The sequence below is a fragment of the Euprymna scolopes genome, chromosome 23 (genome assembly GCF_053919585.1).
Source record: "Euprymna scolopes isolate OS-2025 chromosome 23, ASM5391958v1, whole genome shotgun sequence".
Classification (NCBI taxonomy): Eukaryota; Metazoa; Mollusca; class Cephalopoda; order Sepiida; family Sepiolidae; genus Euprymna; species Euprymna scolopes.
In genome coordinates this window covers 45843315-45869107 of record NC_136504.1, presented here as the reverse complement: position 1 = coordinate 45869107, position 25793 = coordinate 45843315, and the positions used below count along the sequence as shown (strand labels likewise).

The following is a 25793-nucleotide window of genomic DNA, read 5'->3' as shown; positions in this document are numbered from 1 at the left end:
AAAAAGTTTTACATTATTCAGCTTTCTATATGATAAAATTCAGGGTTTTATCTTTCTGGAAAAAAAAAAGTTACTCAGAAATCAGAATTTTTAATAAATGTAATTTCGTTTTAAAAAACATTTTTCGGCCATTTTTGGCGGTACCTATTTAAATTAATAGGAAAGAGAAAAGTAATTAATCGGCGGTTTAATCGGCAAAGTGGCTCTTTACTGTCTACTTTTTAACGTCTCAGAAAAATGGAATTTTACCCAATTCTCCGTAAAAATTACTTTTTACTATAACTTTCTATTCTATGAATTTGGCATTTTTGGATATAAGTATTTTCGGCATGCCAATTAAGTACGTAATACAGTTTTTGCTTTAAACATTAAAAAAAAAAAAAAAAAAGAAAAAAACGATCTCTCGACCTGTTTTAATCCATGTTAACGCATTTTATTATTTACTAATCTATGTTAATCATTTGATGAGGGGAAGATGGCCGGAAGTGAGTAAAAATTAGACTTTTATTTAATAAATTGCTATAAGAGAAAAAAAAAAAAAAAAAAAAAAAAAAAAAAACGCAGATTCGAAAGTTTCTAGAGAAAATCATTCTGATCATCCGAAAAAATATAATTTTAAATCCACCAATAAACTGCATCTTTTGTCAGAAGACATTTTTTTTTTTGTTTTAAGCCATAAGACAATTTTAGATATTTAAATTTTTAATTTAAAATTAAATGTCGCAAAAAAAAAAAAAAAAAAAAAAAAAAAAAAAAAAATTTTCATTTGAAGTATTTTTGTCTTACCATATGCAACTGATTCGCCACAACTAAAATTAACACATGGTTATCTTTTTTTTCTTCTAAGGAAAAAAAAGGTATCTTAAAACTATTTCTAAGTCTACCTTTGTTGTTTTTTTTTTTTTTAACCATTTAAGTTTTCAAATTATAACTATATTAAGAAAAACATGAAATATAACATTAAATATAAGTAATTTTAGTTGCGTAAATAAGTAAATTAATAACTCCGAGAAGAAATTATCACCGTCAGCTGGTTGCATAAAGAAAAAATACATAAACCTCTCAAAAACGTTTTTTTTTTTAATTTGGAATTCAATTTAATTAAAAAATTAAATATGTAATTAGAATTATTTTTACATTATAAAATAAGAAAAAAATCGTATAATTATCGGAAAAAGAAAAATAGGGCGCGAAAAGGATTCCACAGGTTCCGCATGGAATAAATGGGATACTTTTCAAGAAGCCAATCTAATGGTTTAATTACATGCACAAACACATATTTTAATAACTTACCATCTGCCCGTTTAAGGGCATTCTCAGGACGTTGAAAATAAGTAGGCATTTTTGCGTTTGAGACCACTAAATAGTAAATCTATTCTCCTTTCAAGGGAATTTTAAGACATGCCAGCCTCATGAGCAGATTTCAAAATGGCGACAGCTGCTTAAAACCACGACTACACAACGTGACCTACGAAGAGTTTTATTTAAAAAGTATTATTTTTTTTAGTTATGTCCTATTTAATGACTATCTTTAGTAATAAGATAAAAAAAATTTATACTGTAATATTTTCATAAATATTTAACAAAAAAAAAAAAAGTTTGGTATTTTCACGAAGTATTTTACGGAAAACGTCGAACTATTCCGAAAACTCGAAGTCGCCGGTAAAGGGGAATAACTCTTTCGTTTTATTGAAGAATCGACGTAATACATTTTTTTTTGTTTTTTACTGACAGTCAGCACCTTGCTTTTTTATTTATTTATTTTTTAAGAAAGGTCTAGAATGTTGTAAATGTTGATTTATTTCTCTGCAATTATTGTAAAAACATATATTTTTCATTATTATATGTGATCACATGTGTCCTTTCCTTTTGTTTTTATTTTTAAAATTATTAGATAAATGGTCTTCGTTATCTAAAAATATATATAGAATGAATATTTTAATAAGATAGTAATTTTTATATTGCAATAATATTTTAAATAAATATTTGACTTTTTTCTTTTTTTTTTTTTTTTGTATTTCCACGCGTAGTTTTTATTTTACGGGAAATACCGAACTATTCCGGAAACCTGAAGTCGCCGGTAAAGGGAAATAACTCTTTCGTTTTTATTATAGAGTCGCCACCGGTCGCCATAACACACATTTTGCTGGCAGTCGATATTTTTTTTTTTTTTTAAAGAAAGGTGTAAAAATTTATTAGTATTTATTTATTATTTTTACAATTTTTTGTAAAAATTATGTTTTCATAATTATATGTTTACTTTGTTCTTTAAATCTTTATTTTAAAAATTATTTAATGATTTTTTTTTTTTTTCTTCAGAAAATGATGGCAGACATTCTAGACGTGCTCGAAGATTTGGGATACCCGGTCGACCAGCTGGAGGAGGGTACTTTTGAGACGTCTTTAGAAGAAGGCCAACGATCCCCAGTTTTCACGCATGTCGTGTCCTGGCTTACCCTAAAGCTGCAAGAATTCATGGACTTGGTGGAACATGTGAATCCGATCACTGACTCAGCTGATAGTAGCACGTTTATGCTGGAGCTGAGCGCGTTTCTGCGTGAAATCGGATGCCCCGTAGCTGCGTTGACGGCAGGCACGGTCGACGATCGTCTTAGTACCAAAGAGTTACGACTTCAACTTTTGCATTATCTTACCATGGAATTGGCTAGTGTGATGATGCTGGCCGTCAACAAGCCAATTGTTCTTGTTTCCAGTAACAGCAGCGACGCCCCACAGACCACAAGCTACGAGTCGGACGTCGCTTCGCACCTAAAAAGCATGCTCATTGCTTTGGGCTTTTCGAAACCGCCGGCTACCATCACTCCTCAGCAGCTTTTTTCCAAGATCGAACTTAAAATCAAGGAGATGATGCACAAGCACCCCAACCAGCTGGGGAAATCTATGCTTAAATCCCGTCTTTCAGATAAGCAGTGGGCCCACCTTCTGGGCATCAACAGCTCTCTAGACAAGGAGTATCACACCCGGCGCGAGATGTTGATCAAGCGACTGGACGTAACTGTCCAGTCTTTCCTGTGGTCAGATCGGGCCAAGCAGAAGGAAAAGCAGATCCGAAACTTCTACGAGGGTCCAAGCAAGAGTTTATCAGCACGCACCAACATCGGGATCCCTCAGATACTGGCTGCCAGGGACTCTTTGCTCCGCATCCACAAAACCAGCAGCGGAGAAGCTCGCGAGAAGACCAAGTGCGCCATCAACAAAGTCCGCATCGGGCATGTGCCCGATCGGGGTGGCCGTGCCTGGGAGCATGAACCCCCACCACCAGAGATGCCAGCATTCCAGCAGAGAAACGCAGGTCAAAGCGGGGGAGGTGGACGTGGTGGTTTTCAAAGTGATCGTGGTGGTGGCCGTGGTGGAGGCCGTGTACAAAGCAATTGGAATGACAATAAGCAGTCGTCCCAGAATGTGGGCAGTGGTCAATGGAACCAAGGTGGTGGAGGTTTGTATTGTTATCATTATTTATTATTTAATCACTTTCAATTTCTCCACCAATACTATATGACCTTCTTCGTATTATTTGGATTCATCGGACTACTGTTCTCATCTTCATTCCATATCTCATCTTCCACAACGTTTCAGTCGATGTAACCTCCAACCTCCTTCAGGTGTATCTTGTCGAACTCTGGAATTCATCCCAAGTTCGACCAGATACACCCGAAGAAGGTCGGAGGTTACATTGACCGAAACGTTGTGGAAATCACGCTGGAGATGAGAACAGTAGTCCGATGAATCCAAATAATACGAATAACCAATCCTCTTCTCAAAAATTGAGAAACGTCAAATGACCTTTCTTCCTGTTTTTTTACTATTTTGAATTTCATCTACCAATGACAATAATAATACGGACTCAGATCAAAGTGTAATATCTTTTTTCACACCAAAAAAAAGGTGTATTGCAACTAGAACTTAAGGAGTTAATATTTGGGATCATGTTTGCAGGGGACTACGTGGGGAATTGAACAGGGATATATCTGTTCACATTACATTTAAACTTTTGCATGTTATTATAGTCAGGGAAGCAGGAGATAGGAAGGGAATTTCAAAATCTAGCAGAAGTGGGATTTTGCTGCGTGTCCGATTAGTTGGTCATCACATTTACAGCATTCACCTGGGGTCAGTTGGACCAGCTTTTTCCAACAAGATCATGACGTCCTGAAAACTGGCTGACCAGGGGCAGCGATTTAAAGCTGCTCCCGTTATGAGTGTAAGCGGTTCCAATGACTGGCCTCGAAAAAGTGAGGGCCCAGAATCGGTTCAACATCCTGTCAAGTTTTGAGTTGGCCACTGTGATGTTTCTTTCAGCCTGGTGGCAAAGTGTCGGAATTAGCTTACCGACGAGTAGGGGGGGGGACAAAAGATGTTTTAAAGTCTTGCAACATATGTCGACGTTGCTTACAAGCAGTCTTTCCTTGTAAAAATAACAAATGAGTAATGATGGTCGAAGTGTACTTTGTCTAAAAGACAACAACAATAACTACTACTTCAACAGTAGAGCGGCCACCCCTTTTATCTACTCCAACTCTCAGTCAACGAGATTCATGCATAACTGGAATGTCTATTTAACTTGTAAGGAATAGGCACTCAGGTTCTTTGATTAACGGACCACCGACCTACCCTTGGCAAGTCAACCAATTCAAAATTCTCACACATTCCTCACAAAAGAAAAAAAAATCTTTAAGAGAATAAAACAGTTTGTTTAGACTCCTGCTAAACTGGGTCTACCAGTTACAACTCCTTAAGGGTTGCAAGTCGGACAGAACCATTGTTCATCTCCTGGTGGTGCTTCAGTTAGACCCACACAGCTGAAGTGAAACCAGTCATTGCATCTATCGCAGACTATCATAGGTTTGGTATTCTCAGGTCTGTTACAGCTAGGACAGATCCAAATTATAGTACTCTCTCTCCGTTGAGGGTCCTGACTTATATCCTGTGAACTTGATTGTTCCATGCCTATCGGGTCAGGTTCTCCAGGCTGTTGAGAGAATTCCAGAGGAAAGAGATGCTTGCTAGAGTATGTGTTTATAGCTCCATTCCCCTTCCTCACCTTCACCATGCGCACCAATTCATCACTTCCTTGGATTAGCTGTAGAACTTCACCTAGGGACCAAAAAGGCCTTGTCTTCAGAGGGCTTTTTATGAGCACTATATCCCCTGGTTTTACTTTATCTTCAAAAGAACAATCAGCCAAGCTCATTGCTCTTTCTCTGAGACTCAACAAATAGTCCTCATTCTAAACTTTCTTAAATTTAGTCAGGCTTTCTTCCCGGGAACGCAGGGTTTGAATCAAGTCACTTCGACTAAGAGGATCGATCGTTTCTAGGTCTTGGTTTTCCAATCGCATTATTATTCCCTGACCAACATTCACATTCATGAGAGAGTTAGGGGTTAAGACATTCAGATCAGCATCCTCAGAGCTCTTATATGTCAGGGGGCGGCTATCTACTGCCCTTTGCACATCAGACAAAATTGTTAGTAAACCAAAATAGTCCACTTTACCTCTTCCTATTGCTTTATAAGCAAGATTTTATGGTCTTGATAGACCTCTCCCAACTACCACCGTACCAAGGTGAAAATAGTGGAATTGTGCAATGTTTTAAGTCATATGGGCTAAACCTTTCCTTGAATTCGTCTGCTATCATGCCCCAGTTAATGATTCTGGCAGCAGCATTAAATGTGCGAGCATTATCCGAATAAAGGTGTGTAGGGATTCTATTCACGTTTGTGAACCTAATAAATGCTTGAATAAATGATTTCACAGTCATATCCGGAACCAGTTCCAAATGTACAGCCCTAATACTCATACATGTAAATATAAGAATGTTCATTTTATAGTCTTTTTCTTGTCCTTTATCATAGATATGGCTGGTAAAATCCACACCGGTATGTAGATAGGGCCTGACAAAATTCACCCGAGGGGCTGGTAAGTTGGTCGAATTTGGTATTGAAGAGGAAACGGCATTATAGCGTTTAAATTTCACACAAGTACTAACCACATTTTTAACAGCCTGTCTGGCTTGTGGTATCCAGTAACCTGCCAATCGTATTTCATTCAATGTTGTGGCCAAGCCTAAGTGTTGGCTTCTTTTGTGGTATTCTTGAATGATCAATCTTGTTAGATAATGCTCTTTTCCCAATAAAATAGGATTTATGACCTCATATGAGTGATATTCCGATTTTCCTATTCTTCCCATCGATCGTATAATGCCCTTGTGGTCCAAAAAGAGATTCAAATTCTTCACCAGTTTTGCCATGCTATTTCCTCCAGGGCCCAATAAAAAGTCCAACTCCCTTGAAAAGGATTGTTTTTGCATTGTCTTGATCAGGTAGGCATTTGCTTGTAACTCAGGATCCATCTCCCTCTTTTTTAACTTGTTGATGAACTTGAATATCAGTGAAGTTACACTGATCAACTTACTTAAACTGGAGAATTTTTCCAATTTGACTTTTGATGTAGCCACTTCATTCTCTGCAGCATAATTTACTGAAGCGCCAATCCGCTCCATTTGAACTTTAGAAAGGTAACCCAACTCACGATGGCACCAGGAGGATTCTTCTTGCCTTATCCATTTCGGTCCCTCACACCAAAGAGAAAACTTTTCCTTAAATTTCTTGATAGTCAAACCTCTGGTGATGTAATCGGCTGGGTTGTCATCTGTTGAAGTGTACTGAAAGTTTATCTTTATGCTAAAATCAGATTTAACCTTCTCAGACATTTGAGCTATGTCCTGCAATCTATTCTGTACAAATACATTTTTCGTTTGGACGAAGTCGGCCAAAATCCAGGACAGAACTACCTGAGCATCTGTGATTACATAGACGTCTTTTATAGGAATGTTCTTTAGGAACTCTTTTATAAAAGGGAAGCATTTCATTGCTAAAAATACTGCTAGAAGTTCCAACGTTGCGAGGGATTTTCCCTGCAAAGGAGCCATTTTCATTTTGGCAAGTACCAAGGATGAATTTCCATCCTGTACAGCATATACCGCAAACCCATATGTGGCTTTAGACGCATCGCAGAAAAAGAATAACTTTGTATCCTTTCCTTCATCTATAACCCTCCTGGGGAAAGATACAAAGTCTAACGCTGATAGATCTTTTGTCAACGTTCAGTTTGGAGAACGTTGACAAAAGATCTATCTTGAGGAATTATATCATCCCAATTCAGTTTTTGTCTCCATATTTCTCGCGTCAATAAACAACCTCGTACTGTCACAGGTAGATACAGAAACAAAGGATCAAATACCTTTGAGGTTTCCGATAATATTTTCCTCTTAGTTGATGCCTCCAAGTCGCATGATGGTGGGGAGACTCTTATAGAATCTTGGACAGGGTCATATTGATACCCCAGCACCTTTTCCCAACCAGAGTCGAATCCTGATAACGTTCCATCTGCCTCCATTTTCTTTTCGAGTGTTACACAGTTGGAATTGCAAGACTGTAAATTAAAATTTCCCTTCTGCAGACGCTCTCTTGCAGAGGTATACAGATAAGATAGATTTTCTGCATTATTCACAGTTTTCACTAGGTTGTGAACATAAAAACTAGATTTCAGTGCCTCCGAACATTCATCCAAAGGGAATTTCTCTGCATGAAACTTTAACACGTAATTTAAAATAAAAGGGCTTGCATTGAAGCCAAAAATAAGGGTTTTGTACCTGTAGCAATGTAATTTTTCACCTTTCTTCAGAAAAAAGCAAAACCGATTACGATCCTTTTCCAATGCCAGACGAATCATCAGAAATGCTTTTCTGATGTCAGCCAACAAGACATATCAGTTTGTTCGGAATCGGATCATCAATTTTAACATGTTGCTCATCAGGTTCACTCCAGGATATGCTGCTTCGTTCAATGATACGGAGCCCTTATGCTTATAAGAACAATTAAACACCGGTCCCACCTTGGTAGTAGTCTGGTCTGTTAGTTTTAGCACTGGCCTATGGGGAATCCATATATAGTCTTTAAATTGTTTGGGAGGCACAATTATTTCTTCAATAATACCCTCGTTTTCTTGTTGTTGAAAAACTTGCAGATACTGATTATACAAGTTTTTCTTTTCCAGATCCTTATTAACCTTTTCTAGCACCCGAATAGCAGCATTGTAATTAGAAGGTACCGATTTTAATTTATCTTCATACTACTGAAGTTGTACATGATAGAGACCACCTTTGTATGTGATGGAATCTCTAAACTGCTTAACCTTCTCTTTATTCAAGGTTGAAAATTTCTCGTCAGTGGGTAATCCAATAGATTCAAGGTTGAACATGTTTTCCAACCCTCGCTGGACACTACTCTCTTCAAACCAATTTTTTAGAGGGTCTGGGTAGGATTCCTCTGGGTGAACCACGTAGTTGATTCTGGAAGATGGAAGTGGTGGAGTTTTTGCCAACACCTCTGCATAATTAATCTGTGTTCTTTTTTGGTTTTTAATCTGGTACTTATATAGAAAAGAACACCTGTTTCCAAAGGGGATTAGTCCTGTTTTGGTCTCGAATGCTGCTCCATACATGCAAGGGACTATCTTTAAAGGTTCCAGGTACTGGATTGCGTCGAGTCCTAGTAACCCATCTATAGTAACCAAATCCTCCTTTGCATTAAACTTTGCAGCCAGTCTGCAATTCTTTAAATTTCCAAGAATCTGAGTAAGTCCTTCAAGGCTGTAAGACAAGTTCAGCTTGGTCGCAAGAATCTGAAGAGTATGTGTTTTGCCGGGCATCAAATTCAATCGCAACGAGATTTCCTTAAAGGTTTTAGGACTCGTTCCTAAAAAGGTCTTTACTTCCATTATTTTATCCTTTGCGAAGGAGAGGCAATTTAGCTTCTTTAAAATTAAAGAGTCCAAATAATTTCTTTGACTGCCAGTGTCTAACAGGCAGTTTACCTTCACTTTTTTATCCCCTCTTTGCACTATTATTTCAATTATGGGAGAAAGGAAAGCATTACCGTCTTTTGTATGTAGGCAGGTATCAACCTGCATACTACTCGTAACAGTTGAACACATAGCAGTTACGTGTCCTTTAGAGTTGCAACTATGGCAACAAATTTTTCTTGATGTCCTTAATGGACACATATTCCCCAAGTGAGATCTCTTTAGGCACTGAAAACAAAGACGCAGCTCTCTACACCGGGTTATCCTGGCTTCATGGATCGTATAGTTGCCACAGTCCTCAGACAAATGTTTATTGCTTTTGCAAAAGTTGCATCTTACCTCGGATCTCAATTCAGTAATAAAAGTTTTAAGAGACGAGGTTTCGATCGTCTCCTCTGGCTTAACCTTAGGTTGCAGCCTAGGTTTGGACATCAGTACCTTGGTCGGCTGTCTGGCAACTAGCATTTGTTTCACTATTCTTGGTGTTTCCTTCAATAGTGTGGACAATGTTGGGTAGATAGTCCCAGAGATTCGTAAGAGTTCTCCCTTTACTTCGGGCGGGAATTTCGCAAATAACACTTGTGCTATTATTATTGCTCCAGCTGACTTATCGTCATATAAATCACAACTATACGAGGACCTTAGCTCCCACATATCCGCCTGGGTCTTTATCATAAAATGTTTTAACCCTTCCAGGTTTTTGGGATTATCTAACTGGAAGTCTAATATTTCCTTAATTATTTAATCTCTTATCTCCTCCTTGTCCAGATATTGGTCCTTAAGGGCCATATTGTAACTATCTTCAGAGGGGGAGAGATGATTTATAAGTTGGAGGGCCCTACCTTTCAAGGAGCACCTCAAAAAATATAGTCTTTCCGTGTTCAAACTTTGTCAAGAAGTCCTTGAAGCTCCTCTTGTTGGTGTCAAAGTCCTTGCCATCAAAGCGTGGTCCCTTCAACTTTATTTTAAATGGCTCCACAGAAAATGAAGAATGGGCTGTTGGTTTGAAGGGTGGTGATCTCTCATTTTCTGGAGTAACCGGGTTGCCATGACTAGAGGTTGAGTCAACATCTTCCATCGAGGTAACTGCTGAGTGCTCACTTTGGTCAGCTTTCCGCAGAGAACTTAAACGCTGTCTCGCTCCATATTTAAAGCAGAATGAAGCTAGACTTAAGCTTGCCAATGCTTCTGCTTCTCCTCTTGCAGCCAAGTGTTCCAACCAGTCCTCTATTTCTCGCTTAAATAGAGAAAGCACTTCTTCAGAACTTTTCTCTTCCTTTTCTAACCCTTTCAGGGTAGTTAGTATTTTTCTTCGAAGAAGTTCTTGTTTCAGCTCCAGGTCCTCCATCGAGACTGAATCATCCATGTTATAAGTTCAGTTGAACACTAGAATAATCCAACTCCAAAGAGGAGAAATCAATTTCGTTGCAATGTGTCGGAATTAGCTTACCGCCGACCGGGGGTGGGGGTGGGGGGTGGTTTAAAGTCTTGCAACGAAATGTCGATGTTGCTTACAAGCAGTCTTTCCTTGTAAAAGTAACAAATGAGTAACGATGGTCGAAGTGTAATTTGTCTAAAAGACAGCAACAACTACAACAACAGTAGAGCGCCCCCCCCTTTTTATCTACAGTCAACGAGATTCACGCGTGACTGGAATGTCTATTTCACTTGTAAGGAATAGGCACTCAGGTTCTTTGATTAACGGACCACCGGCTGTTTTGGTCACAGCTACCAGCACTCCTTCTTCCCCACCGACCTACCCTCAGCAAGTCAACCAATTTAAAATTCTCACAAAAGTTGGATTGATGACTTCACGGATGAAGTCATCTGAGTGGCATTGAAAAAAATTTTAAGTAGGATAATCCATAGAGTAAATGTGGTATTTTGGTGACTGCTGTGGTGAAAGTGATGGACCAATGGTAAAAGGATGAAAGAAACTATGTTTGTACAAAAATGTGTCTAATTAAGTATAGACTAGACATACATATGTTCTGAAAACTCTGGCATACAGTGGAAGCATTTAAAGCTCAAACTTAAATACCTGGGCAGGAGACAGATAATCATTACCCATATTTGAACACTTTCCTATGTAGGAACCCAACAGCTAAGTGCTCTCATGAGTCGATGAATTTAGGAAAATTAAGCCATGGAAAACTGCTTGTATGTAGATATGGCAGCGACGTTGTTTCTACTGATTCCACTAGCTTCTTTCCGAGGACTGCAAGGTTGTGAAAATCTCTTCCTGCTCAGTTTTTCTTCTTAGTCTTAGTCAGACTTAGTCTTGTAAAGACTAAGGTCAACAGGCATCTTCTGTTTTTGCAATAATCATCTTTCGTTCTTGTTAGTGCCTTACATCAAGTGGCTTCATGCCTTGTCTCGAGTGATTTCCATAAAAGAAAAGAACACAAAGAAGTGTTACCGATTCTTTGCTGACATTATTTCAAAGACTAAAAGACAGAAAATTCCCCCACACTAGGATAAAAAAAAATTCTCCCACATGCTAGGATAAAAAAAATTTTTTTTTTTTCTTTTGGTCCCCCAACAAAGGAGGGATTGGATCTAATAATTCACTCCTGTTCATTTGTTCTCAATAACCACATTTTGGATTTTTTAGAAATTTTACACAAACATTAATCATGGTGAAAGTAAATTTTTGCCATATTGAATTTTCCGGGAATACTCTGGTTGCTCCTCTAGGGGCCATTATTGGGGTAAAATTGCCCTCAAATCATTCATCCCATTCATTTGTTCGCACTTTTCTCAATAAGCACATCTTGGATTTTTTAGAAATTTTATACAAACATTAATCATGGTGTAAATAATTTTTTGCCAGCACAGATTTTCCAGGAAAACTCTAATGCCCCCAAATCGTTCATCCGTTGGCACTTTTCTCTATAACCACTCCTTGAACTTTTTTGAAATTTTACACAAACATTAATTATGGTAAAAGTAAACTTTTGCTATAATAGATTTTCCAGGATAACTCTGGTTTCCCTCTAGCGGCCATTATAGGGGTAAAATTGCTTCAAAGCCATTTGTTCGCACTTTTCTCAACAGCCACTCTTTGAGTATTTTTGGAAATTTTGCACAAACATTAGTCATGGTGAAAGTAAATTTTTCACTCGTGCTTGGCTTATTCTTTCTTTTTTAAAAAAACAAAACAAAATTCAATTCAAACAATTGATGATATTCTAAGTCAGTTAGTTCATCCATAGAGTAAATGTGGTATTATGGTAACTGCTGAAGTGAAAGTGATGGACAAATAATGAAAGAATGAAACGAACACTGTGTGTACAAATGAGTCAAAGGGCTTCTAGTTAAGAGTAGGATAGACAAGATGACCTCTCCTACTCTTTGCACTTTTGAGGGTCTTGTGCCTGATTTGTAAAATTGTACTTGTTTTATTTTTGAAAATTAATAATTCAAAACGTAGCATCTGTACCAATATTTGGTCCTGTCTTTTGTGGTATCTCCTAATTTCTAATTTCATTGGAGATTTTGGCTAAACCGACACAAATCTGTATTTTTCATCCACGTATCGGCTCCCTAGAATAGACTGCCACTTGAGTTTGTCACAGCACCAACAACGGATCAGTTTAAGACGAAGTTGGACAGGTGCTGGTCAGCTGTATTTCCAACAGTCTAAATTCGCAGCCCCCCCTCCCTCCTTCCCTCCCTCTTTGTCATTTCAAAAAATTACCCGTTTTACCCTATAACTTTTTATCCTCATCTTAGTTGTTGCTGTTTTACCACGTTTAATCAACTGAAGAGGATGAGTTAGCCAAAATTTTCTTGTTGTTTAAACATAATCCTTCATGCTTGGAAAATTTCAATTTTTCAAATTAAGTTTAGGGCTTTAGTTAAGATTGGCATTTCTTTGTTTATAAAGCCATTCAACAGAAGTAATGTCAGATAAATTTTTATGTATGGATGACCAAAACTGTGTATCATGTATCTTTTTAATGCAGATATAAAGATAGAAGCTTTATTCAAACAGTCTTTGTTTGAACTTTTAATAACAAAATTATGACCTTATATATAGTAAACATATGTTTATGAACTGTTTTTTCTTTTTTTTAAATATTTATAAACCGTTTTTTTTTTTTTTTTTTTTTTTTTTAACTTTCATAATAAAAATATATTATGGCCTGTTTTCTAAACATCAAATGTGTTGGTATTTTTGTTTGTTTTAGCTCAAACATAAAAATAGAACTGTTTTAATCAAAACATTTAAGAACTGGGGTTTTTTTTGGAGGGGGGGGGTAATATATTTATGAACTGTTTTTCAAACAACAGAGATGTTGGTAATTTTTATAATTTTTTAAATTAAAACTCATTAAAAAAACATATTCAATAAAGAACATTTCCAAAATAATTGTCTTTGATTGGAAATCCCATTAAAAGTTATATTATAGGCACAAAAAAAATCTCATAAATATTTTTTTTAATAAAATCTTGTTGGAAAAAAACAGTTCATAAACATATTTTTACTATAAAGGTTATAATTTTGTTATTAAAAGTTCAAACAAAGACTGTTTAAATAAAATTTCTATCTTTTATATTTGCATTTAAAAAAAAAAACCTACATGATATACAGTTTTGGTCATCCGTAGCTAAAAATTTGTCTCTTGTCACTTCCGCTGAATGGCTTTGTAAACAAGTGCCAATCTTAACTAAGGCCATTTAGATTTCCAACTTTTATAATAATTTGTATATCTTTTTCTTTTTTTTTTTTTTTTTTAACAAAGGAGTCACCACTTATCAAAGCTCAGAGGCCACTCGAGGTTAAGGGTTAATGAGTGTACAGAAGTCAATGGGACAGTATCGTAGTACTCATTAATAATGGAAGTTAGGGAAAATGGATTATTTAAGGGAATGGCTCATCAAAAACTTGTTATCGTTGACTTGAAGACAGTCATATTGTAGTCAGCTGGAAAGCAGAGAAACAGAAGAGAGTGTGCAGTTCTAAGAAAGAAACTTTTTTCATGGAATCTTGGAATCTGTGTTTAGGTTTACGCACAGATAAAGAGTGGGAGAAGTTATTGATAGTGGTTTCAACTAGATGTGTTTTTTTCATAAAAGTTTGGCGAGGAGGGACTATAGATTGGAGCTCAGACGAGCACTTGCTATGAAAATAATGATAAAATAGAGACAGGCTCGCAATGTGTCTTCTGTGAGAAAGAGGTTGCAGGGACGAGAAAAGAGCATCCCCCACTAGGCTACAAAGTCTAGTTTGAACTTTGTCAAGGCAGGATAAGTAGCTTTTAGCAGCTCCTGCCTAGATGTGGCAACAGTACTTCATCCTTGGCCGTACTTGGCTCTTATACAGCTAGAGAATTGCATCAGCCGTCAGATATCTCCTGGAGCAGTATCTACTAAAACTCTGATAATCTTGCTTGTTTGCACATTGAGTGTTCTAGATAGTGGGAAGGGAATAGAGAGAGTACTAATATTAGTAGCAGAAGAAGATCAGATAAATGAATGACATGAATAAAGAAAATGAAAAGAGAAGAAAGTGAATAAAAACGTATGATTTACCATTTCAATTCCTAAATACCAAGGAATATTCAGAGATGTGAGTTGTATACTTTTTAGCTGAATTGAATTTTTATTTTTAATTATTAAATCGAGAAAAATGTGTTTTTCAATTGAAAAAGTTAATCTCTTGTAAGTTAGACTTGTTTTTCATTTTTTTGAAAATGCTGCGGATAACGGAAGAAAACAAAATTTAAAAAAAAAAAAAACGAAAACAACAATGACATTATTTCGTTTCAAAGCGAATGGATTAGAGGAACACATTAGTTTTTTAGCTGAAAAAAAATGAAGGAAGAATGGAAAATTATGAAGATGTAATGGAGAAGATCAAAGAAAAAGGAGCAATCGGTTAAAAGTCTTGGAATGAACCGGATGGGTAGAGATGATTTAAAATTGACAATTAACTAAAGAGCCAAATATTCATAGCTATGGATGCCCTCTGCCACTAGCAGAATAAAAGGCAACACCAACATCCTAATAAAGTCTTTTCTTTAAATTGATGATTTCTTGTTTCTTTGTGCCATTATGAAACATTAATTGCAGATTCTCTAATCACGGATCAGTGGAAGACATAAAGTAGGTAATACTCGTGTTGCTATGATTTGTGATTTATTTGGTACCAACCTATGTATTTTATTTGTTTGTGAATTGTAGGACATTAAGAGCTCCTCTCAAAGGGGAGATTATCTGAAAGTAATTCAAATTATCAATTCTTGTTGTTTTTTCTTTTAGTTTTTTTTTTTTTTTAATTTTTTCCGTTCACATAACTGTCACCATAAATTTCTAATCTATCCACACAGTTTGTTGACTTTATGAATGTTTTGATTGTTTTCATTTGTTTGCTTCCATAATTCAAGTTTCTATTTTTATTTCTTAGGTCATTACCATGCGCAGCGACAGAATAACTATGGTAGGAAGTGAATATTTTTAGACGCAGGCTGTCCATTAAAGAAAGAAAAGAAAATTCTTTTTTTCTTTTTTTTTTTTTTTTTTTTTTTTTTTTTTTTTTACAATCTTTTAGTTAAAAACTTTTTTCTTTTTTTTTTTTTAATAATTACAAATTTATTTCATTTGAAACTCAATCAGAAAAATGTTCAAATTAACCCATTTTATGCAGAATTCATTCATAATTTTACTTTGCAAAATTAAGCTTCCGTTGGGGTCTCTTTAACACATTCGCTGTCAACTACAAATATTTTTGTACCCTGGCGTTTGCTTAGCCTTGCATGCCGCGAGTAAACTCATAGTAACGAAATTCTTTTTCTATCAGTCAATGTGCGCTTGACACATACGATAACTGTCTTTAACTTGAACTGGCATCTGAAAATAACACATATTGAATATTCGTATTATTTGGATTCATTGGACTACTGTTCTCATCTTGAGTGTGATTTTTGGTTGATGTAACCTCCGATCTTCTTCAGGTGTATCTTATCAAACTCTGGAATGTTTCTGTCGAACTCAGGAATTTGGATGGAATTTCAAGCAGAACCCTTTATTTACTTCACGGGGGTAGCATACTCTTGTTCTGTCAGCCATAGCTGTATAGAGGTCCTAAGTAATTTGCAATTGTATTTTTTGGTCACTCACACTGAGGCTTGAGCCTTCAGGAGAATAACACTTTTTACAATTGATCTTTCTAAATACTCTAACCATTGTGCCACGAGTCCTTGCAGAGTTCGACAAGATACACATGAAGAAGGTCGGATGGTTACATCGACCAAAACGTTGTGAAAATCACACTCAAGATAAGAACAGTAGTCCGATGAATCCAAATAATACAAATAACCAATCCTCATCTCAAAAATTCAGAAACGTCACATATTGAATAGTATATTTACGAGTTATCTCGTATTTGGCCCCTGCCATATATCATGTTTTCCTAGCGAATACGTATGTAAGTTGTGAGTTGAATGATTCATTATAAATAAAAGCTGATTTGAGTTATTTTTATTACAAAAAATATAAAAACTGATAAAAACAGACAATTCCTTTAGTAAAAGTGGCCTGTGACAATTCCTTTAAAAATAAATAATATAAATTTAATATATATTCCATATTATTATTTATTTTATATATATATATATATATATATATATGTTTAATATATATTCCATATTATATTCATATGCATTATTTGTTGATTTTAGTTTTTGGAAATTGCAGAAAAATAGCTTCGCAATGACAATAAATTTAATAGAGATATAGTTGGCAGCGATTATGTTAATGAGCCTTTTTTTTTTTTTTTTACTCCCTGAAATAATTTTTAATTTCTGAAGAAAATAAACTAAATTTTAATTTAAATTAATCCTGGTAAAATTGTACTCTTCAGGTTTAATATTTTTCTGAGCTCATCAGATCTGAGCCTGTCTTAAAATGGCTTCTAATTTGAAAATTAAGAAAACTTATAACTCTAAACTTTAGTATTGATTATTATAGATTATCAATTAGAGCTTCATAGATTTCAAATAAGTCTTAGAAAATAACTTGATGAAACAATCAGGTTATTTTTATTTATATCTGTGAAAAGATTTTCCTCTTCTGTTCTTTTGGACAACCTGTATTTTCCGTCATTTTATTTCTCATCGTCTTGTTGCAAAATATGCATTAGAGTGTCCCCCAAAAAAATATTGATGATTTTTTTTTTTTTTTTTATCCAAATTTGTTTTAGTGTATCGAAACAAAATATTAACAATTTAAAGACCCAGATTTTTTTATGAAATTTTGAACTTTTCAAGAAAAATCATATGGAAATCTCTTTTATCCATATTTTTGCTCCAGCTGATTAATATAACCTGTAAAATTGAATTGAAGCAATCAAACATTGGCTTTCATAAAACGCCATAATAGAAGACTCAACATTATGTTTTTGTTCAAACACACAGTGTTGAGTCTTCTATGAACTTTTTTTCTTTATATTGTCATGCATTTTTTTCTACCTAAGCAAAGAATTTCTAATTTTTCTGAAGAGTATATGTACTGAAAAGAGACGGTATTGACATAATAACCGTTTGTTTCTGCATAACGAAACAGATTTGTAAAATATGTACCAACATTGTAACAAGTGGAGGAGCTGTTTTGCATGAAAGGTAAATAGTTATTCTTATATATATATATATATATATATATATATATATATATATATTTATATAAAAGTGAACGTGTCTGTGTACATTTTCCTATGCAATAACTCTGTCAATTTTCAGTCTACAGACTCGAAATTTGATATACAGGGTACTGAGATTTGGGAAAATCTTTGTGATCAGTTTTCGGTCAGAAACTTGGCTGTTAAGAGGTCAAAGTTCAACAATTTGACCTTCGAGAACTCTACCAAACTCCTCTGACAATTTTGGGTCTACACACTTGAAATTTTAGATATAGGTTCCTTGGACATGGATCTAACTTAATAACTTGATTTGAGCCCAAAACAATAAATGTTAAAAGGTCATAATAGGAGTCAAAGTTAAATAAGTTAACAGCTTTTTTTGCTCAACATAAACCTCCAAGCACCCGGGCAACGCCAGGCTGAAATGCTAGTATATATATAAAAAAAACATATATATATATATATATATCTGTTTGCTTGTTAATTTATTTAGAACTGCCATATTTCACTTGTACATTTTTATATATAAGCACCTTTTTCTATATATTTTGTATATTGACAACCTTCTCATTTTGTACATTCAACATTTTTCTGTTGTATATCATTTTTAATTACTTGCGCAAGTAAAATTGTTGAATTAATATATACTGTTGCTTTGCCTTTTCTGCAAAAATTGTTACACAATTCAAATTTTGATTCTTATCCAAAATTCTCACTATATTAAAAACAAAAATAAAGAAAACTCTGTATGATCTACGTACTTGTGAAAATCATTTTCAAGCGATTAATGGGAATTCGTAGATATCTAATATATAAAAGGCAAAATGTGTGTGTTTGTATGTTCACCAAAATCTTTGGACAGATGCATCAGATTAAGGCAAAATTAGTATTGTTATAAAGATCGATCTCTCTGATAAAAAAATATCTAAAACTTATCCAAAAAGATTAATTCTATGTTGGTCAACTGAGCTGTTTTTTTCAAGGAGGGGTCACTGTTGAGATTTTTGCAAGTTATACGCCTAGCAATCTCAATGTACGCTTAAAAAACGTTTCAATCCGTTGTGACGCCATAAGTCGTTGTGGCCGTGACAGCTGGCGCATTAGCTTTTTTCACCTCTTTCACATTACACATTGGAACCTACCTACTGTTGCTTTTTTTTTTTTTTGCGACCACACGGGTACTTGCTGCTATTTTTATTGAAGAAAATTTTTTTTTTTTAAGTCTGGGAGTTGCTCAATATCCCTAATAGACCATCTCTCTCAACACCAGGTAGCCATGCTAGTCATAATATAAATCTTAAAAGTTTGAAGTATTGCAGAGTTATTTCCCTTGGTTTTTTATTTATTTATTATCGTATTTATTTTTATAATTTTTTTTATTTTATAATTGTTTTCAAAATGGCAAATTAGACAGCCGCTCTTTGGTTACTCATAAAATTTTTTTTTTTTTTTTTTAAATAAAACTACTTAATCAATTTGCGTGATTTTTGGTATATGATAGATTCGTTTAATCACGGGTACATACATCATACAGATTTTTCTTTCTTTTTTTTTTTTTTTTTTTAATATAGGGTGGAATTCTGGACAAGAATCCAAATTTCAGTGTTTATTTTTTTATGGTTATTCCTATTTGTGTTTAAGAATTGAACATTGAGGGATAATAATTTCCCAACAATTTACACACAGAAATCTGCTTTATTTCTTCAAAATATATAATTGTTGGCTTTATTTCTGCAAAATGTATAATTGTTGGCTTTATTTCTGCAAAATGTATAATTGTTGGCTTTATTTCTGCAAAATGTATCCTTGTTGGCTTTATTTCTGCAAAATGTATCCTTGTTGGCTTTATTTCTGCAAAATGTATCATTGTTGGCTTTATTTCTGCAAAATGTATCATTGTTGGCTTTAAGGCAAAATGCTTTTTCATTATTTAACATTTTTTTTTGTTTTATTTTTTTGTTGTAATTGTTTTTATGTAACCTTTGGATAGATGAAGATATGTATTTATAACTCACACCCCCATCCTCTTTCTGTACATTCACAATTTTCGGTGCTTCTACACTATTGGGACGAAATTTCGGAAATCTTAATACTGAATTTCACATGAAAACAATGGTATCTACATATTCCTCCTCATAGTTTTAAGATGATCATATCCAAAAATTACGAAAATCGATAAGGTAGAAAGTTATTTATAAAAGAAAATAAAAACAGACTTTGATGAAAATGATCATAAGACACAGGAGAGTTCAAAGGGGAGCTAATTTTCCATTTCGATTTAAACAAGATGGCTGCAATTTTTCACTTGCTAACATGATTAAAGTTATGTTTTTTTTTTTTGTTTTTTTTTTAATCATCCAGTAATATTCAGGTAATTTCAATGGCATAATTTGGAAACTACTGTTGTAATTTATTAGAATTGACAAAAAGAAATCAGTAGAAACCATTGTTTTTTATCTGGAAACTCCATTTATTGACTACAAAATTTCGTCCTATTAGTGTAGAAGCACCCAATTTTCTGTTGTATATCATTATTACTTAAACAAGCAAAATTGTTGGTTTTTCTGTCTCTAAATATCATTTTCCTTTTTTTTTTTTTTGTTTTCTTTTATATATATATATATATATATATATATATATATATATATATATAATTTTTTTTTTTTTTTTTTTCTGAGATATTCTTTCTTAAGATAATTTATTTGTTATTCTTATTGCTTTTTCAGGTGGTTATCAGCAACAACAGCAGCAGCAACAACACCAACAACAACAACCACAACAAAACTCCCACAATTACCAACAAGGTTACAACCAAAAGAACTACCAATCTTATAGTGGAGGCGACCGGGGCGGTGGCAGGGCTGGCCGTGACAACTTCAGCATGTACGGCCAAAATAGTGGTGGTGGTGGTTATGAAAACTATAACAACTATCAGGGTGGTGGTGGTGGTGGTGGTGGTGGCGGCCGCGGTGGTGGTGGTGGTGGTGGTGGTCAGTATAATCAGTATGATAATCAAGGCTACCAGCAGAGGGGAGGTCGAGGTGGACGGGGAGGCCGGGGTGGACGAGGCGGCCGGGGACGTTATTGAACGACTGAATTTACTATGCAATTTACTTGGACGATATGCTTACCTAATGCAATATTATACATATGTGTGTGGGTGTAATGTATATCTATGTATTGAGACCGACTACCAATGTAGGCAATGTGAACAATTAGGATATTTAAATGAGTACATTTTTAAAGACAAAATAGTGGTAGAAAAGCACAGATTAATGGAAAATTCTAGTGCCTGACATGTTTTTTTTTGTTTTTGTTTTTTTTCAACGCTTTGTCAAAAAATATTTTACTTTTTGATGAAGTTCTTTGAAAAAAAAAAAAAAAAAGGTGCTTGTTCACATTGGTGAGCTTTTAAACCAACACATTTCATGTGAAAACATTATTTCATACTTACATGTCATGGCGAAATTAACATAAATTACAAAAATTTACAAAAAAATGATCCAGTAGATGATGTGTTAGTATTTTAAATTAAAAAAAAAAGAAAAGAAAAATCAGCCATAATTATGTTCCCAGATATCGTATTTAAAGATGGCAGACTCTTAAGTGAAGAGTTATCTCCCTTGTTTGTCATACTGAATTGGTCGCACAGCTCTTCCACATTAAAACATGCGATAAAACTTGATAATTTGATAAATTCTAATCTTACTTGTGATTATTTTTATACTGGATCATTTTCCATAATTTTTGGAATTTATACTAATTTTGCCATTACATGTAAATATGTAATGTTTTCACTTGAAATCTGTGCGTTTAAAAGATCACCAATACAAACTAGCACATTAAAAAAAAAAAAGAGGTTGACACTAAAGTTTTCCCTTCTGTCTCCTATATACACATATATATATATATATATACACATACACACACATGTTTTATATATATGACTAATAACGTTTAAATAATTATACGAAAGAATTTGTTTTGAAGAGAAAACAAAAGTTACCAAATTCTTTTTAAAATTATGCAAAATATTTTTTTTCTTCGTCTGGTTAAAAAATCGTAACACGTTTACAAAGGATTTGTTTTGAAGACAAAAATAACAAAAACTTATCAACCAAATTCTTTGAAAATTTATTCCAACATATTTTTTTTTCTTTGTATGTTCAAAAATCATAATCCATTTATTAAGAGTTTGTTTTGAAAAGAAAAAAAAAAATCTTATCAACCAAATTCTTGAAAAAAATTATGCAAAGATATCTTACTATGATTTTTTATCATAACAATTTTGGGGCGTAAAAATTTTCTTTTTGTTTTGTTTCTTTTTTTTTTTTTTGGTTGTTTCTTTTTCTTTCTTTTTTTTTTTGTTGTTGTTAAGAAAAGAAAAATCCATCTTTTGCAAAATTGAGATTCAACACAGCATGAAAAACTAAATAAAAAAAAAAAAAAAATTTTGAAAAAATAAATATAAAAATATAATTCCAGCAAATTTTAATTTATTGTTATTTTAATTTTTATGCGTCTGTTTATATTTTAAAAAAAGAAATTTTTTTTTTTTTTTTTTTTAATAATCCAATCTTTAGTGTACCTATTCGGATATTTCTGAACTGTCAGAATCATCGTACTCATATTCGGTTTTATATGCTAGCATGCATTGAATGGTTTTAAGAAATTTGAAATGGAACCTTTTATTTAATCTATCGGGGTAGCATGCTCTTGCTCCATCAACTATGACCAAGTAGAAGTTCTAACTAATTTGCAAGGACTCATAATAGATAAAGTACTTGGTAAAATTCAGTTGTAAGTTACACTCTTCTGGAAGTTGAAGGTTCAATCTGTGCCATAATGTGCGCCGATGTTTCATAGACAACAGTCGCTGCAGTAAAATAGGGAGAGAGAAGGAGTAGGAGGTAGCAGGACTGGTGATGTCACATGGAGATAGTGGCAGCAGCGGGAGAAGACGCAGAGAGTAGAGGGGGAAAGCTGTGGCAGCATGAACAGCAGGAAACGACAGCAGACAACAACAAATTTCCGCTAGCCGGTGAAAACTCTGTGAAAATTGGTTATGTAAAAGGAAAAGCCCAGACAGGAAATAAGTGTTTCTCAAAAAAAAAAAAATAGCAAGTTCAAATATTTGTTTTATTTGTTTGGCACTTCAATGGGGTCGACAGACAAGCGGAAAACGAGAATGAGAACGCCCTTCCATAACATTACAAATCCTCAGTTTGGCCAACACTCAAAATATAGTTGCAAATTACTTCGGATTTCTACTTGATCATGGCTAACTGAACGAGAGCACACTCCCACCATTCATTAAGTAAAAGGATTTTTTTTTGTTTTCTGTTTTTTTTTTTTTACATAGGAGTCACCACTTATCAAGGCCCTCGTTCCATTCGAAATTTTGTGTAGATTCCTGTGTTTGACAAAGAGATTCCTGAGTACAATAAGGTTCACCTGAAGAAGTTCAGAGGTTACATCGACGAAAACATTGTGAAAATAACATTGGAGATGAGAACAATACGAATTAACCTATCTCTGATCAGATTCTTATTTTTCTTTCTCTTTTTATCATTTCCTATGTTTTTTTTTTTCTGGTCTACCCCTGGCTCTGCTACCTCAACTGTTCTATGAACCCAAGAACTCTCATCCATTCTTTCAACATGGTCATACCATCAAAATCTTCTGCACACAACATCCATATACTGCCCAGATTAAATCTTCCTCTGAGATCATCAGAATTAAGCCTGTCGTTAAGACTTACAGTAGACGTCCATCATAACATTCTCATATTAGTTTTTTTCATGCAACGCATGCCATCAACCCTCACTGGCCAGGTTTCATATCATTGCACTGCATACACGTCTGATAAACTATTTCTTTAGTCAAGAGTGGTAATGCTCTGCTAGTTAGTAATGACTAGGGCTATGACAACAGCATATTCTTTTCCTTGTTTTGATTCCATTGATATCTTATGTTTTTATGTAGAGTGATGTGATCCTTGGTTGATTGTGTCTGTGTTGGATATATACTCGAGAGTAAAAACAATGAAAAGAATATGCTGTTGTCATATTCCTAGTAATGACATAAGTTCCCTGAACTTTCTTAATGTTAGAGAAACACTGCAGAGTATGCTTGTCATGTTTGGGAGAGATCAACACATGCCAAAACACTAAACTCTGCATTGGATAACACCTGCCACTTGATCACTGGCTGCCTGAAGTCTACCAAACTGAATAATCTGCACCTACTTACTGACATTACCCCTTCGGATGTGAGACAGGATGTTGCCAATCGAGTAAAGATCACAAAATCTATCGGTGATGAACACCATCTTCTTCATGGATGTGAACCAGCTATCCAATGATTGAAGTCGAGGAGAAGCTTCTTCAGCCACGATGAGCCCCTGACATCATCTCAGGCAGAGATCAAACTACAATTGTGGACCAGACAGCTAGAGAATGCCCCCCCCCACTCCTACTAATAGGAATCTTCTTTTCTGAGGCCATACCTCCCAATTCAGAAGCACCTTTGTTCCAGGGAAAAACATTCAACTGTCTGAGAACAGAAATAGGTCAATCAAAAATTAATATGATCAGATGGGGCTACAAAACTGACCCAACCATTTGTGAATGTGGAGAGGAGGATCATATGATGCAACACTGTTTTGTCCGCCGTCTACTGCGCAATAGGTGCAGCTTGAAAGAATACAACATAAATGCAAAAGACTGCATAAAAAAAAGCGGGAAAGCGTATGACCACATGCATTTTGAGACAAGCAAAAGAAATTGTTTTTTATAGAAGCAGGTTTTTTTTGTTTTTTTTTTTGTTTTTTTACACAGTGATCACCACTTATTAAGGCCCGGAAGCCACTCAGGGATAAGGGTTATTGCAAGTACATTACGTTAGTGTGGAGATTTGATGAAGTGTTTACTTTCTAGGTTTAGTCGAGTTTTTATTCTGGAGATATTTCATGTTGAGGTTTTGGGATTTGTGGAATAGGTCGGCATACTTGGTTAGAGCAGTACAGAGAGGGAAAGTAAGAGAGAAAAAGACTGGAAAATTTTATTGGATGGCTCGTTAGTCTAGGGGTATGATTCTCGCTTTGAGTGCGAGAGGTCCCTAGTTCAAATCCCGGACGAGCCCCATACTTTTAAAGCAGGTTTTTCCTTTTTATTTGGCGATCTGTTGTTATAAAATATTATAGGAGTTGGTTTTAGAGTCTAAGATTGACTACTATAATATCTGGTGTCGTTTGTCTCCAACTTGTTTTGTTAGAATGATATTAATCATGGTGGTGGGGTGATGATATATGCTCGTTCAAATGCTCCAACACACCAAGTAAAAAAATTAAAACAAATTATAATTTTTTTATATATAAATCATAAAAGAGATGTCGGCTCCTCTTTCTTGCAAGAACATTCCTTGAAACTAAATATATGTTGCGTTGTCATTCATTTCTTTATCAGGATCGGTGTTATCATTTTGCCAATGCTTCAAATCTTTTTGTTAATTCAGCTGTTAGTGATGAACGCCATTTCCTTCATGGACGTGAACTAACAGTCCAACTGCAGTCAAAGAGAAGTTTCCTCAGCTATGTTGAATCTCTAACAACATCTCAGGATGAGACTAGAATACAGATGTGGACTAGACAGCTACATAATGCTCTCCCTCCTACTGACATTGAAATCTCCCCTTTCTGAGGTACTCCTTTCTGGTTCAGAAACACCCCGGCTCCAATGGAAAACACTCAGCCGCACGGGAACAGGATTGGGGCGATGTAAAGTTACTATGATCAAATGGGGCTACAAAACTGACCCAACAGTTTGCGAATGTGGAGAGAAGGACCATACGATTCAGCACTGCCTTGTCCACCCTCTACTGCACAGTTGGTGCAGCTTGAAAGATCTTTCAGAATACAACAATAATGCAAAGGACTGCATAAAAAAAGCAGGGAAACTGCTGTATGACCACGTTCTTCAAAGATAAATAAGTAATTTTAAATCTATCTATAAAAGTGAGAGGATATGCGTGTGAGGACACTTCTCAACCTATATACGCAACAAATTTTTGATCTACTTTGTATTCAGTTTTCATCCAGAAAAAAGACTTGCTAAGTGGTCAAAATTGAAAAATCGGTACATGGGAGTCATCGGATTTTTGTCTGTTTGCTGTTTCATGACTGCGCATGTGCGAATCATTTATTAAGAATAACAAGGTTTGAAAACATTTTGTAAAGATCATGTCAAGCTGGTCTAATGGTTATTGTAC

General features: G+C 34.8%; 2 protein-coding genes across 6 annotated transcripts in view; one reads left to right on the top strand and one right to left on the bottom strand.

The window, feature by feature from the left end:
• The window catches only part of LOC145245866 (eukaryotic translation initiation factor 3 subunit A-like), a 56545-nt gene extending 55052 nt beyond the window's left edge, over window positions 1–1493 (bottom strand). The window contains exon 1 of the mRNA XM_080107574.1: window positions 1294–1493. Coding sequence (XP_079963700.1) covers window positions 1294–1342 — 49 coding nt within the window. The 5' untranslated portion in view covers window positions 1343–1493. The remainder of the gene's footprint in view (window positions 1–1293) is intronic.
• On the top strand, window positions 759–20847 carry LOC145245868 (protein FAM98A-like). Of its 5 annotated transcripts, none has more exons than XM_080107578.1 (4): window positions 759–857; window positions 2320–3457; window positions 15297–15329; window positions 20252–20847. In XM_080107578.1, exons 2-4 carry the CDS (start codon window positions 2323–2325, stop codon window positions 20611–20613), a joined length of 1530 nt encoding a protein of 509 aa, XP_079963704.1. In that variant the 5' UTR covers window positions 759–857; window positions 2320–2322; the 3' UTR covers window positions 20614–20847. The 5 variants fall into 5 exon arrangements, with proteins under 5 accessions (XP_079963704.1, XP_079963703.1, XP_079963702.1 ...); XM_080107577.1 differs by lacking the exon at window positions 759–857 and adding an exon at window positions 1678–1702; XM_080107576.1 differs by lacking the exon at window positions 759–857 and adding an exon at window positions 2062–2182.
• Window positions 20848–25793: the final 4946 nt, after the last annotated feature.

What these genes read in the sequence shown, in the direction of transcription:
- LOC145245868 (XM_080107575.1), top strand. Translation starts at nt 2,296, where the DNA reads ATGATTTTTTTTTTTTTTCTTCAGAAAATGATGGCAGACATTCTAGAC. An exon ending in ATGGAACCAAGGTGGTGGAG is followed by an intron (nt 3,458 to 15,296) that starts GTTTGTATTGTT and finishes TTTATTTCTTAG; the next exon opens with GTCATTACCATGCGCAGCGA. An exon ending in GCAGCGACAGAATAACTATG is followed by an intron (nt 15,330 to 20,251) that starts GTAGGAAGTGAA and finishes TTGCTTTTTCAG; the next exon opens with GTGGTTATCAGCAACAACAG.